The following is a 13,453-nucleotide window of genomic DNA, read 5'->3' as shown; positions in this document are numbered from 1 at the left end:
GTTCTGTGGCGCGCCCCCAGCCACACCACCACAACCAGCAGAAGGATAATACGTTACGGCAGCAGATATTTATACGACACACGGGGGATGCAGCCATCAGGAGCCATCAGCAGAGGATTGTTAGCGCCGATGTACAGAGCTCTGCTGCCTGAGCTCAGCCATATGTTTCCCTAAGCCCCTCGTCGGGAGCACAGCACACACTTACAGGAGAGCAGCTCGGTAGAGAAGTAAAGGAGGGAGCCCTTTGGTCGGGATTTGGGGTTGGATGCCTGGAAATAAGCAGTGAGGAGGGGAGGGAAGAGCTGGTTTCCATGCCAAAACGCTCCCTGATCCCACCCTGCGGCCCCATTTGGCTCGTCTGTGCAGGGAGTGTTTAATCACTTTGCAAGACATAAAACCTCCAGCCCAGTGTTTCGTGACGCTGAGGCTGAAGGAGGGCGGTGGGAGACGAGCCAAGTGCCCATGGAAGCCCCCACAGCCCCTCAGGGGTCCCTGGGCTGGGGCAAAGCCGCTGCCGTGCAGGGCAGAGACAGGGCAAGGGCACAGGAGCGTCCTCATCCCTCGTTGGTGACAGAGGAATCACAGGAGCCCAGCAACCTGGTTCTGTCACACTTAGGGCAGGAAACAGATGCTGCCTGGTGGAGGAAATGTCTGGAGAAAATAAGTGCACCTTGTGCCTCGCACGGTGGGAACTGGGCAGCTTTCAGACAGAATGCCCCCATGGGAAAGCACCTGCCTTCTACGAAGAAGCTGAGACAATCTAAAGCTATTAAACTTTACCGGCTGGTGGAAACAGAACCCTGCCCGAAGGCTGCTCGTTTTCCTCCCTCACCACCAGCAGGTGCTGCTGTCCCTTGAGCCGGGTCGGAGGATTTTCAGACCGTGCAGAACCCACCCTCCTGACAAGTGCCCAACCCGGCTCGGCTGCTCTCGACTGCATTTTGCTGTGCTGCTCTTCGTGCAGCCAGAAATCTGGCAGCCAGGGCCCGGCTTCTCCTTACATCCTATGGCACCTTAGCATTTATGGAGAGGTTTGCTCTGTGGCAACACGCCAGAGCATTTCTTTGTAGCTCCACCAGTTAGAGAAACAGTTTCCTTAAATAGAGCCGAAAAGACAAAGCATTTCTGGCTGGCCTTATTCAAGTTAAGCACAGTTCTGTGTGGCTGGCCCTTAGCACCTTCTGATGTTTAAAATGTATTTTCAAACTACAGGGCAACCTCCCAACAGTCACCAATTCCTTTTAATTGAGAATCCACAGACGCAGGGTCAAATCCCTCCATCAGAAATATTGGTTCATTTTGACCTTCATCAGCAGAGCTGTGGTTGTCTCCCAGGGGAAAACCTAAAGACCACCAGCTTACCCAGACTTCAGACAAATACACATTTATGAGCTACCCTTCCCTGATTCTCTGTAGCTTAAGATTTCCAGGTATTGCTGAATTCCCACAGTTGCTGCACGCACCACTCTGCAAAGACGAGCAGAGCAAACTGCCCACAAAGATCCATTTCTCAGAACTTCTGTAACAAACCCTGTAACATCTTTTTTGCTGTCTCCTTGAGGTTTCCGCACATTTACCTGTGCTTCCATAGAAGAGTCAACACGCTGGCAGCATCACGCTTTGAACAAACCACAGAGGTCACCTCTTGCAGGTGGCAACTTGGTCTGTTTTAGCCCCAGATACATGATCTTCTCCAAAGCTGGGTGCTCTGTCCTGCCAAGCAGGGTGAAGAGCCAAAGCAGCACCACAGCTGGATTGCTCTGGCACTGAGCTTCTTTAAAGCCTGCTCAGGCTGTACTACAGAGAACACAAAGCCTTTCTCCCAGCAGTAATTCTACCCAAACGCCCTCCAGCCAGTGAGCAAGAAGTGCTCACATCGATTTCAAGGAAACGGAATTTGTCCAACTCTTCTGACAGCAGAGAATAAAGAAGTCTCATTTATTTCTGGCTCAGCCTCCTCCCAGGGCTGATTTCACTTCTCTGTCCTCAGTTTTTCCAGAAAATTGAGTGGAAAAGATGAAGGAGTCGGTGTCACTGAAAACGTCACCTACACTGTAAGTGTTCTTGTCAGACTGAGAAAGGTCTGAGAGCGTTTTTCAGCCACCTCAGGCCTGGTGTACCCTGGATTAAATCAAGTACTGGAACTTAGCAGAACACCCTTCCAACGCTCCCTGAACTGCCTCATTTCCTACAGTGACTGCAGAGCAATTATCTTGATGGGTAAGTGGTAGGTTTGCACAACTCACTCTGGTTACAGTCCTCCCACTTCTAAAACTGTGGCTTGGAAGAGGAAGCAGTTCAAGTATTTGCTTTTAGGCTGCTGGTAAGCAGGCTTGTGGAAGGTTTCTATTTTTTTTTAAACTTCAAAATAGCTTTCCAAGACACCTTTCTGATACCAGGCTGCTGAAGGGATGCTGTGAGCTTCAGGAGACGTGTCTGGAGCAGGGAACATTTTCTGGACGCCCAGGTACTCGCAGCTCTGTGGAAAGGCAACAGCGGATCATGACCAACGACAGCCTGGCGCTGAGCAGCCTGCAAGGGTTTTACATCGGCACCGAGTGCTTGATCGCTTTGATTGCCATTTTGGGTAACATCCTGGTCATCTGGGTGGTGAAGCTGAGCTCGGCATTTCAGAACACAACTCTGTACTTCATCATTTCCCTGGCGCTGGCCGATTTGGCTGTGGGGGTCCTCGTGGTACCCCTGGCTGTCGTGGTGAGCCTGGGCATCACCGTCCACTTCTACACCTGCCTGTTTATGTGCTGCCTCATGGTGGTTTTCACCAACGCGTCCATCCTCTCCCTCCTGGCCATCGCCATCGACAGGTACCTGCGGGTGAAGCTGCTGACCAGGTGAGCTTGGACCCCTCCCAGCCCCTCTGCTCGTCCCGCTCCTCCTTAACTCAGCCCTTTGCTAACAACTATTGACTCCAATCGCACGCTCGTGGATCGAGAGATTACCTGTGGCCAAAAGCCCAGCTGAGACAAGTGCCTAGAGGAGGAACCGCTCCCCGCAGCGCAGGCGGGCGCCGAGTGTTGGTGCAGAGCGGGCAGCTTGGTGCTGCTGCTGGTTAGAAGGTGGCCACAGGATGAGTCTGTGGTCAAACAGCTGAATTCTTCAGATGTTTTATTAGTTGTGCAAGATGCCGAGAGTACTATGGGTTTCTCTGGGTTTCTGAGGCAGTCTTTTAAATAAAACTCCTTTCAGTGTTTGCTGAAAACACGAAAGAAGTAACCAACTTATTAAGGGCTAATTTGAGAACTCATTTACTTTTTATATGCAGAGAAGTACGTAAGCTAGAAATGCAAAGCATAACCTAGGTATAAGAGAAGTCATATTCAGAGGCCTTTTTCCTATAAAAAAATTGAAGAATGAAAGAATAGTTTGGTCCTACAAATTGCATAAACCCAAATATAAAGAGGAAGGTACACCCAAGGGAGCTGATAAGAGGGACTGCTAATAGCAGATAAGCAGTATCTAGGCAAAAGGAGCAATATGATCATCATGAAACAAGAAACAAAATAGCTGAAAACACCCGATTATAAAGAGGAAAAGTTCATCGCAGTTTTTCTCACAAGTGCTGCAAAGTAACCGTTACAATGAAAAGTTACCATTTGACTCAAAATAAGATTTGGTTCCACTCACCCTCCTGCCAAAAAAAGTTAATGCTCCATCTTCTGACAACGAACCTGTAGCATTTGAATATGCGAGGTCTTGAAACCATTCTTAACTATTTTTAAGATGTCTGCTTACATGATTTGGGTTTTCTTCCCCAACAGATATAAAATAATCACTACAGAGCGAAGAGTTTGGTGGGCACTGGGGTTGTGCTGGTCTCTGTCCCTGCTGGCAGGATTCATCCCCCTGTTCGGCTGGAACAAGGCAGAACCAAGAAACCTGGATTCTCTCACGTGTCAGTTCACCTCTGTGGTGAGGATGGATTACTTGGTATATTTCAGCTTCTTCACGTGGATCCTTGTCCCTCTGCTCATCATGTGTGCTCTGTATGTTAAAGTCTTTCACATCATCCGGACAAGGCTACATCAAGGTACCACCAATGTGAGAGGGGCGGGAGCTTTTTACGGGCAGGAGTTCAAGACAGCCAAATCTCTAGCACTTGTTCTCCTCCTGTTTGCAATATCCTGGTTGCCCCTGTGCATTATAAACAGCATTTTCTATTTTTGTCCTGAGTGCAAGATCCCCCCGCATCTGATATACTTGGGAATCCTGTTATCTCACGCCAACTCTGCCATGAACCCCATTGTCTACACTTGCAAGATAAAGAAGTTCCGAAAAGCATACCTTGTAATTTTAAGGACCTATATCCTGTGCAAAAAACCAGATCCTGTGCTTAGAGAGCAAACAGACCAACAGTCATAAATAAAGAATGAATGAACCACCTTGCCCTCTTAAGAAACTCCTGGTAAAACGTGTGTTCGGTTTCAGCTACTCCTGCTCTTGGCCAAACTGTCCCGACACGGGCAGCCTCCTCTTACTCAGTCTGACGTGCATCTGACACGAAGCCCAACAGGATCATTTATGATCTTCTCCGTTACTGTACCCCAGAGAATTCTGCTCCGTGGTGTATGCAAACAAGTGTCCATATAAGTCTTTGTATGAAATCCTTTCAAAATACACAAGAGATACTTAGTAGCAAATTTGTCCAGTGTTGTTGTTTTTTTATTTAAGGATTGGTTGGGTCCACTAAGAAAAGCCAACAGTCACAGTCAGCGTTGTCACATTTTCATGAATATAATAGGTAATAAATATTGGATGGAGTTTGTATCAATTTAGCTTGCTCATCTCCCACAACAATCAAAAAAGCAGACTGCGTGAAATCTCCATGCTGGCTCAAGCTGAACATAAATCATTAAAGCCAGACTCTGTTTTCTCCATCTTTAAATAATAAAAGCAGTCTAGAAAAAGCACAAAAGGGAGTGCATCGCTCTGTAATTTATCTCAGAAAGTGTCGGTATCTGCTCCTTTAGCTGAGATCAGACACCTCAGTTTATTATCTGATGTAACCCTTGTCACAGGTCAAAGCTCTGCCCTGTGACACAGTTCAACCCTATTAATAAAGGCCAGCAAAGGAAGCAACTGCACAAGTACCTCTCAGTTTTGCTACATGATCTTTCACCATCGGGTGACAGAGCTGATAGCTTTCGGCAGAAAAACGGGTCTCACCTAAGGGCAGGAAATTATTCATTAGAATGACACACTGCAAACTCTGCCTGTGCGTTTCTGAGAAACTGAGACAAGACGGAGCAACACCACACTCCTCGCAGGCAGCCTCACAGACTCCAAGAGAACACGGCGTAAGGCTCTGGAAAAGAACCTCAACAGAGGGCTGGGAGCAGGGGAGGCTGTGCTGCCTCCGAAAGCGAGCTGAGAAGCAGAGCAGCCTCAGCGAGCTGACTGACCTCCCACAGCCCCCCGAGAGGGGACCCAGGCACCAGCTCCACTCAGGGAAGCAGCAAGATGCTCCCAGAGCCGGCCCCAGGCTCCGGCATCCCCGGGAGGAGCCGCTGCTCCTCAGCCGGCGGCCACGCGGCCTGGAAAGTGTTCCTGCAGGGCTGGGTCCCTCGTTCTTACCTCCAGCAGTTCTTGTGGAAACAGTTGTGGCTTCAGAGCCTCAGATCAAACAGGCTGAATAATGCTTAAACGGGATGTGAAGATGCGTGAAGGCACAGGCCAACAGTCCGCGTGCACAGATCGCTCAGGGAGAGCAAAGGATTTTCTCTCCCACATGAGCTGACTCATTGCTGCCTGAGGGAAATGCAGCCCGACACTCACATCAACATCATCACCGCAGCTCTTGTAACCCGTCCTTTTAACACTGCAACCAGATGTCAGTGCCAGAATGCCAGGGAATATCACAGGCCACTCCTGTCCGTGCATCCTTCGATGCACCATTGAACCCGCCAGCCGTTGCCACCCACCCTCCCAGAGCTGGACATCCCTGCCCAAGAGATTCCTCCAGAGAAGCGATTACAACAGCACGCACACAAACACCTGCATTTTCAGAAAAGAGAAAGACCTGCAAGAACCCAACCGCTCTGGTGACCAGAAACAAGGAGGCTTCTGAAGCGCAGATGGCTGAGGCCACAGGAGACTCCACCCCAGTCCAGCCTTGCAGGAGAAGTGTTGGACAGATGGAGATCAAGGTACTTACCTGGGCAGCAAACCTCCCAGTCCTGGGCACGGGAACATGCAGAGAAACTTCTCTGCGGCTGCTAAGACTGAGTCTCTAGTGGTAACTTATTCCCCACTTTATGATTTTTAACTTTTCTCAACATATTCAGAACACGACATGTAATAACATGTAAACGAACATTACCAGAAATTTTGACTGTCATGCTGTGACTGTGCATTTCTTTTATGTGGCCCACTCAGGAAGCAGACATTTGCATGCAAACAGTTCATTATTGGAACTTCGTTAAGTAGGAAATAACTAATCAGAGCACTTGGCAATCAAAAAACGCTATAGTCGGTGACAGAAAACAGAAACATAATGGCACAGACACAAATAGTAACATTCCCATTTTTCAGTTCTCTTTGGTAGTTCAGAGCAATAACTAACGCAAAAACGGCAACTTCAGAGGCACAGTGAGATTTCTACAAATCAGGAAACACAGTATTAAAAGCAATTTGTTCACAACCGTTGGCAAGTCTTTTGGAACAGATGTCAGGTCCCCTCACAACTATAAAACGAGCTGATGTTACATACAGCAGCGGTGGCATTTCTTAGCGGACTACAGGCCTTGATAGAACGTTCCAGTAGCATTTGATGTCCAGAAAGTGCAAACATCTTCATTTCACCAGCGATTTCATCATCACACAGTCAATGGCGCCCGCCTCCGGTGGAAATCCAGGGTGGTGTAGGCGACCTCACTCTGGGGATGTAAAAAACCCACAAACATTAGAAAGCGTGCGAGCACTGCATCCCAGCATGAATTTCCTGCTTTTCATTTGTCCTCGACATCACACACCATGAGCAGCCACAGCCCGTCCCTTCACACGGGACACGAGGAAATGCTGCGCTAGGTCAGCCCACTTGTTCCTCCAGCTCAGGATCCTGGGTCAGCTCTGCATTAGGGGCTTCCAGAGAAACAGCACCATGAAGTGAAACTGCAGAAATGTTTGCTCTTTATAAAACTTTCCCCTAACCTTTAGTTAAGCCTCAGAACCTCTGAAATACGTAAGCGTCTGGCATTTGAGCCCTGTGGCAGCAAAGAAGGAATATCTCCCCTCCCACTGGCCAGGTACACCCCCAGTGACTCCCTGCTCTGCTGTAAACGCAGGCTGAAACCTTGGGTGCAGAAAAAAAACCCCACATCTCCTTAGTCAAAAGAGTTGTCAAGCAACACTTCAGTCGTGCAAGAGCAAACCTCTTTTCTCCTTCCCCCCCAATTAATATTTGCCACTCTATCAAAAATCTGAAGCCTCTGCACAGAGGTATTAGATAACTGTCGTAACCGTTACCTGGGCATTATTAGCAGATTCCCGAGTTGCTTCCTGGGAGGGAACTTGCTCTCGTGAATTTTGGTGGGATCTCTTGTACTCTGGGGAGGAGAGGGACACCAGGCTCAGCTGCCAGCACCGTGTTTGGAGCCAGCAGCGCCAGAGCGAGGTGACAGTGACACCAGAGAGCGCGCGGCTGACACACAGCTTGGAAAATCTGTCACAGCCCTTTCCAGCAACGTGAGCAGCAGGAGGGCAGCCCAGGTCCCCGTCCGCCCCCGTGGTGGAAGTGGCGAGGAAGAAAGTGGCAGCTGAATTTGGCAATAACTGTGCAGCTGGTGTTAGTGCAAAAAACCCCAAACCAAAGAACAACCGACAAAAAACACCACAACTCATCAGCGCTGAAGTTAGTATTTCTTAGAGAACAGCCCCTGAGATGATCTATAAGTAGTTATTCCTAGGAATGGCCTGTTCATCGATGAATTAATTATTCAAAGGAGACGCAATGTGTACAAGTTACTCTGAAGCCCCAGTGCTGGAAGGTGCAGCCTGGGGAGCACGGAGCCTTCGCGCTGCCCTCGTCCAGCCGTGCCGCACCGAGCGCCTCTCTGCCCCCGGCTCCGGGCGGCCGTGCTGCCGTGATTGCTCTCCCCTGCCACTTACTTCTGCAAAGGTAGATGATTGCAAAAACCAGCAGAGTCGACAGGATGCCAGAGATTAAGGCCAACGACATGTAGAGTATTTCACGGCTGGTGACACACAGAAAATAGCGTCAGAGTTCCCCGCTTTAACAGAGGTGTTGAAGAATCAGTAGTGCTCACCTTCACCAAACTTGCTGAAATGTAATGTATCGTTATCCCAAGCCCCATGAAATGAAAAGGTATCTACATTACGCATCACCATGAATTAAATATCTAGTGCACAGACTGGGAAATTCTAAGCAACCCTTTAAATCCCCAAGACGTAAGATGTACTGCGGGTAACTCCTCCCTTACAGAAGGAGTCTGCAGCCTCAGGGAACCCTCAGTCAGGAAATAAAGGTGGAATATTTACTCATTAGTCCAGCATTTGACTTCTGGAGTTTTGAAGTCAGCTGCAGAAGGAGACGCGGTGGTGTGTACAGTGACGGCAGTGGTATGGACAGCGGCGGTAGTGGGAATGGGTTCTGGTGTAGGAACTAGAAAAAAAAATAAAGGTCAAAAACTGGTTTGAAAGCACATTAATTTCCTCAGTAATACTGCAAGCAACAAGAACCACAGAGAGGCACGTGCCTGCTCAGGTAAGTGTTCCTGTAAGTGTAACACCCTGTCAGAGGGCTGGAAGTGGAACAGTTATTCGTATTATTACTGTCCCACGGCAGCCTTTGGCAGCTGCGCGGTTCTTCCCCAAACACACGCCTCCCCTGCTGAGCTGCTGCCCCGGCAGCCCTGTCTGAGCCAGGGCAGTAGCACTCAGTCAAGAAAAGCGCATCTAAGAAAACTGCTTAAAGAAAAAAATACCTGCAATTTGTTTTGAGGGTGCACTTCCCATTCTCTCCAAAAAAACAGTGAGAAGCTACAAGGAGGAGAGGGGAAAATAAAGTTATATATGTACACATGCACCAGAGCAAAATCAACCTCTTACCCTCTTCTAACCCACAGCCTTTACTTGGCTTTTTATTAAATTTTCAGACACTTTAACTGGCGCAAAGCCACAGCAGTACACCCAGCACTTACTCAGCACGAATCCCACTTTCTACTGTCTTGTTCCTCCGCACACTCGTGCACGTTCACTAGACTTTGAAGAACATGCTGCCTTCTTTCAGGAGGAGGGAGTACATTAACAACTCAAAAAGCACCCACGGTATTGGATCTGCAGCAGCTGGAAGCGAGTGAACTTCATGAACATTTCCATGGTCAGAAGCAGCTTTTAAAGAATGCTTTCAAATTTTCTTTCTCAAGTTACCTTGGTTTTTTCCTCCACTGAAGCAGGACTGATAACTTTCTTCTCAAATTCGAGCGTGGAATCTTTAAAGACACAGAAATACCAGCCTACTGCAGCATCCCTGCCCCAGTTCCTCACTGCAGCTCACGAGCTGCACGTCGCGAATAACCTGACGACAGCGCACGCCCCAGCGCAGCAGGAAACACCACGTCCCCTCCGTGGCAGGGAGACGGTGCCCACGCTCCAGAACAGCCAAACGCTGAAGACCCCCCAGTTCCCTGCAGCAAATCTAAAAGCACGCGGTGTTCGCAGGAATCAAAGGAACGACAATCAGCAACGGGATCAGCGACAGGATCAGGGATCCAGCTCGGATCAACACGGCTCCATCTTACCTGCTGCGCGCCCGCGGGAAGGAACCCCCACGCGTGAGCCCGGCAGTTTAAGCACTTGCTGCTTTGTGAGACCAAGGTCTGTCACATGAGGTAAAGCTCGGCGTCAATCAAACGTGGGGGTTACACAAATGTGGAAGTTCAGCAACTTCACTTTTTTAATTAAACAACAGGAAACTGTGAAATACACCTGCTTTCTCAGGAACTGCTCATCTAAAAAAAGTCAATCACTTCAGCTGAAATCAGCTCACTTTGAAGTAAGGCTCCTACCTCTAAAGAACACGTTTTTTCTGAACTATTGTACTCCTTGGTTTGCTAAGCTGTTATACTGAAAACTCCAGAAATACTATTTTACTACCTCCACTAAAAATAAGCATTTCCCTAATTTAGCACCAACCAGTACCTAGGAGGTGTGTACGCACACCCTGGTGAGACTGCACACAGCGAGTGCTTTGCTCAGCTGGGACACCCGAGATAAACAAAACCCTCCAGGGAAACGCTTCCTATAAAAAGGAAACGAAAAGGCTTATACTGTGTGTTATCATAATACTCATAAAACTATTGCCTTTGTTACACACACACAAAAAGGCAGCAATTTCTTGTTCCCAATAAAAATCCTCTAAAAAACTTCTCCATTTCACTGCTTTAAGTTTAATAATGGTGAATTCAGTTGAAGCCAAGTTTTCTGGAAGCTTTTGATGCATTTCCTGCCAGCTACATCCTCTTTTCCACACAAGAGGAAGACACTTTCATCACTATGTTTGAAGCGTAGTTATGAAAGCAGCTTCTTCAGTCCATTTTTCAAACGAGGACTTCCATTCCAAGTACCCCCACGCACTGGAGCGGATGAATAGGGGCACGTTCGGATTTCAGAGCAGGTTTGTGACTACAGGAGGTATCTACAGGTCATTTCCACACAATTCTAAACCAAACCCTGACCTCTGTAGGAGGTGAAGTTGTGTCTCATGTCTGGAACTGCTCATGGCCAAACAAGGAACCACAGAGGATTGCACATACTGTGGCTGCAAGTAAACCCCTCCCCATATACAAAGTGCAGGGGGGTCCGTGACCAACCTCACTACTTCCAACACAGAAAGGGAATCCCTGGTGCTACTGCTAAGGAAAGACAGCAGAGGGCTTCGTTTGTTTGTTTAATGACAGGTCAGACTCATACAGCTTTGAACAGTACATAAGGAGACGCACGTCAGCGGCACCTGCCGCCGTCACACCGCGGCCTGAGCAGTTTTCGATAGCGCCTTCAGGTCCGTAATGCACTTGGCAATGCTCTCCTTCTGCTGCAAAAGAAAGGAAAAGAGCGTTCAGAATAGGAAAGACATTCAAATGAGCAAAATAGGCATTCCAATGCATTTTACATACTCTTTCTTAGACCCATAAAAGGGGTCACAGATTAAAAGGAATACAGCCATTGCTCGTGAACTCGGAGATTCAAATTTCAACAAAGGCCTGCATTAAAAAAAGCACCTGCACAGTGCTTGGAACGCTTTTTTTTTTTTTTTTTTTTTACCCTCAGCTTTGTTCCTTAGAAGAAAGGACATTTAGAGTCCACCCGCAGATCTTGAGCTGCTGTGGTCTTACACAGAGAATTTTCCAAGCAAGCTGCCTGACCCGTGAAGCCATTCATCTCGTCACGAGCTTCCCGCTACGCCGCAACACCCACCACCACCACACACGACTCCAGCTGAAACCACCCACACACAGGCATCTAGTAATGAGTAACCAGGCTCGTCAGCAACAACCCAGCAGGCGGAACTCAAACTCGGCCACGTCTGGAACTCCCCCAAAGACGACCCATCATCTCCGAACTTAAGTCAGAATCACTGGGCAACAGGTATCTGAACAGACTAAAATGCGAAGCAGATTAAAAACCCCGGTACCTGTTGAGGTGTGATGCTCTGAACGACATTTTTCTCCACCCACTGAATCATGTGATCTTGTTCTTTCTGACGCTTTAGGTTCTGCATGGCCACCTGGTAGTCCAGCCGCTTCTTCACTTCATTGTACACCATCAGCAGCCTTTCTCGATAATTAGTCTCCAGCAACATTGCGATGTTGTTCTACACACAGAAGATGAAATCAAAGGGCGAACGTTTGGCAAGAACACTAAAGGGCAACAAAACACCTTCTGCAAAAAAACCCACCAGACTGGGTGCCAGCACTGGCCCCGCCTGCGTCGTGCCGAGGGAAAAGGGTTTGTTCCGTTCCGGTGACGAGAGGAACGCAGAGCGGGCAGCGAAGGCTGCAGATCAGCAGAACCAAAACACGTACCCGCTTGGCATCAAAGAGGTAATGGAGGCCTTCGACCCGCCACTGCTCCTTCTTCTCCTGCTCGATGGCCGTCTGCAGACCTTGGATAGACTCGTTTTTCACTGCTAAAGCTTTAGCAACTTTCTCCTGAAAGAAGAAACAACAAACACGCCTCAGAATGAAAACAAGTGAAAGTGACTTTCTGAGGATGTTTGACTTTTATGACAGCACAGACGCATTCCTTAAAATATTTAAGCAGAAAACTTAAAAATAGTTACTAACCACTACAACGCTAGATTATGGTTTCTTTTGTTACCTCGTTAAGTTTGTCAGCAAACTCTGCTACACTCGGCCCAAACTTTTTGACGCCATAAATGATGACTGACAATATGCAGGCAGCTGCAACCGTCTCGTGGTTAATTACATAAATTTCCTTAGACAGAAGGTAAAGCACAAGTCCAGTGCCCAACATGTAAGGTCCTAAAGAAAAAACAAAAGCAGCAGCGTTATTTGTACAACGCGCAAAGAGGCTCACTGAAGTGGCAGCTAGTTTAAGGCTTGCCAGAAGATCAGGAACTATTCTCTTTTACCCTGACAACAAGTAAGAAACCCATTCCCCCAAGGCGAGAGGTGCCAAGGGGACGCTCACCAGAGCTGGAGCAACCTGCACAGGACGTGCTGCCTCTGCTCATTCAGAAACCGGCAAAACCCTCTGTTTAAAGTTTTTGAGCATCAGCAGGCAAATACATCTTCCTGCAAGATTAAGCTCATGACCTTTTGGCCTTTCTTTAAAGGCCAGGTGCCTAGATTTGCAGGCAGGAACTGCTGTACTCACTCATTCCTCATAACCTCCTTCTGCATGTGCAAAAAACAAAATATCCCCAATATTTTTACTTTTTCAACAGCCAGAAGCAGTGGACAGAAGTAGACAAGCAAAAGTAAACACGCATTAAAAAAAATACACGTATATATTAACCTGTAACTCCTGTTTTAGGGTAGAGAAACTGGAAAAACTCCTCAGGGATCAACCCATAACGTACTTCGCCTCCTTTCTCAGGCAGCGGTGGCAAAGGAGCCGAACGCTGCTGAGTTGCGTGCAGCGGTCTTGTAGTGTGCAGTACGCTATGAATAACGAGAAAGCTTCCATTAAGCTCCTTATTTCAAAAAAAACCCACAAACCCACGACCAAAAACCCGACACCCTGAGCGGAGGCCTGAACGCCCCGCGCTGAGCAGCAGCTCCCCGGACCCGCCTCCTCCCAGGGAGGGACCAGGTCACCTCCAGAGGCTCCTTCCCACCGGGGCTGCTTCACGGCCCGGGCCCTTGTTCAGAAAGATCACGACAAGGCCCCACAATGACCTTCCCGGGCACCAGGTCGCGGCCTTGGGAGGGCCCCGGCCTCTCCTCGGGCCCGC

The 13,453-nt window shown here is 48.4% G+C and overlaps 2 protein-coding genes across 2 annotated transcripts; one reads left to right on the top strand and one right to left on the bottom strand.

Annotated features, from left to right (window-relative positions):
• The first annotated feature begins 2,502 nt into the window (after positions 1-2,502).
• On the top strand, positions 2,503-4,380 carry ADORA3 (adenosine A3 receptor). Its single transcript, XM_009866863.1, has 2 exons — positions 2,503-2,852; positions 3,780-4,380. The coding sequence occupies exons 1-2, from the start codon at positions 2,503-2,505 to the stop codon at positions 4,378-4,380; spliced, it is 951 nt and encodes a 316-aa protein (XP_009865165.1).
• Positions 4,381-10,996: 6,616 nt separating this feature from the next.
• ATP5F1 (ATP synthase, H+ transporting, mitochondrial Fo complex, subunit B1) lies at positions 10,997-13,160 on the bottom strand (the record flags this gene model as incomplete). The annotated part of the gene is made up of 5 exons (XM_009866862.1): positions 10,997-11,068; positions 11,669-11,848; positions 12,060-12,185; positions 12,355-12,518; positions 13,015-13,160. Coding segments are annotated over 5 exons (688 nt in total), but the record flags the coding sequence as incomplete, so codon positions are not given.
• Between the last annotated feature and the right edge of the window lie 293 nt (positions 13,161-13,453).

The sequence above is a fragment of the Apaloderma vittatum genome, unplaced genomic scaffold (assembly GCF_000703405.1).
Source record: "Apaloderma vittatum isolate BGI_N311 unplaced genomic scaffold, ASM70340v1 scaffold34473, whole genome shotgun sequence".
In the NCBI taxonomy this organism is placed as follows: domain Eukaryota; kingdom Metazoa; phylum Chordata; class Aves; order Trogoniformes; family Trogonidae; genus Apaloderma; species Apaloderma vittatum.
Note: the sequence above shows the minus strand (reverse complement) of the source record. Positions and strands in the feature narration are given on the sequence as shown.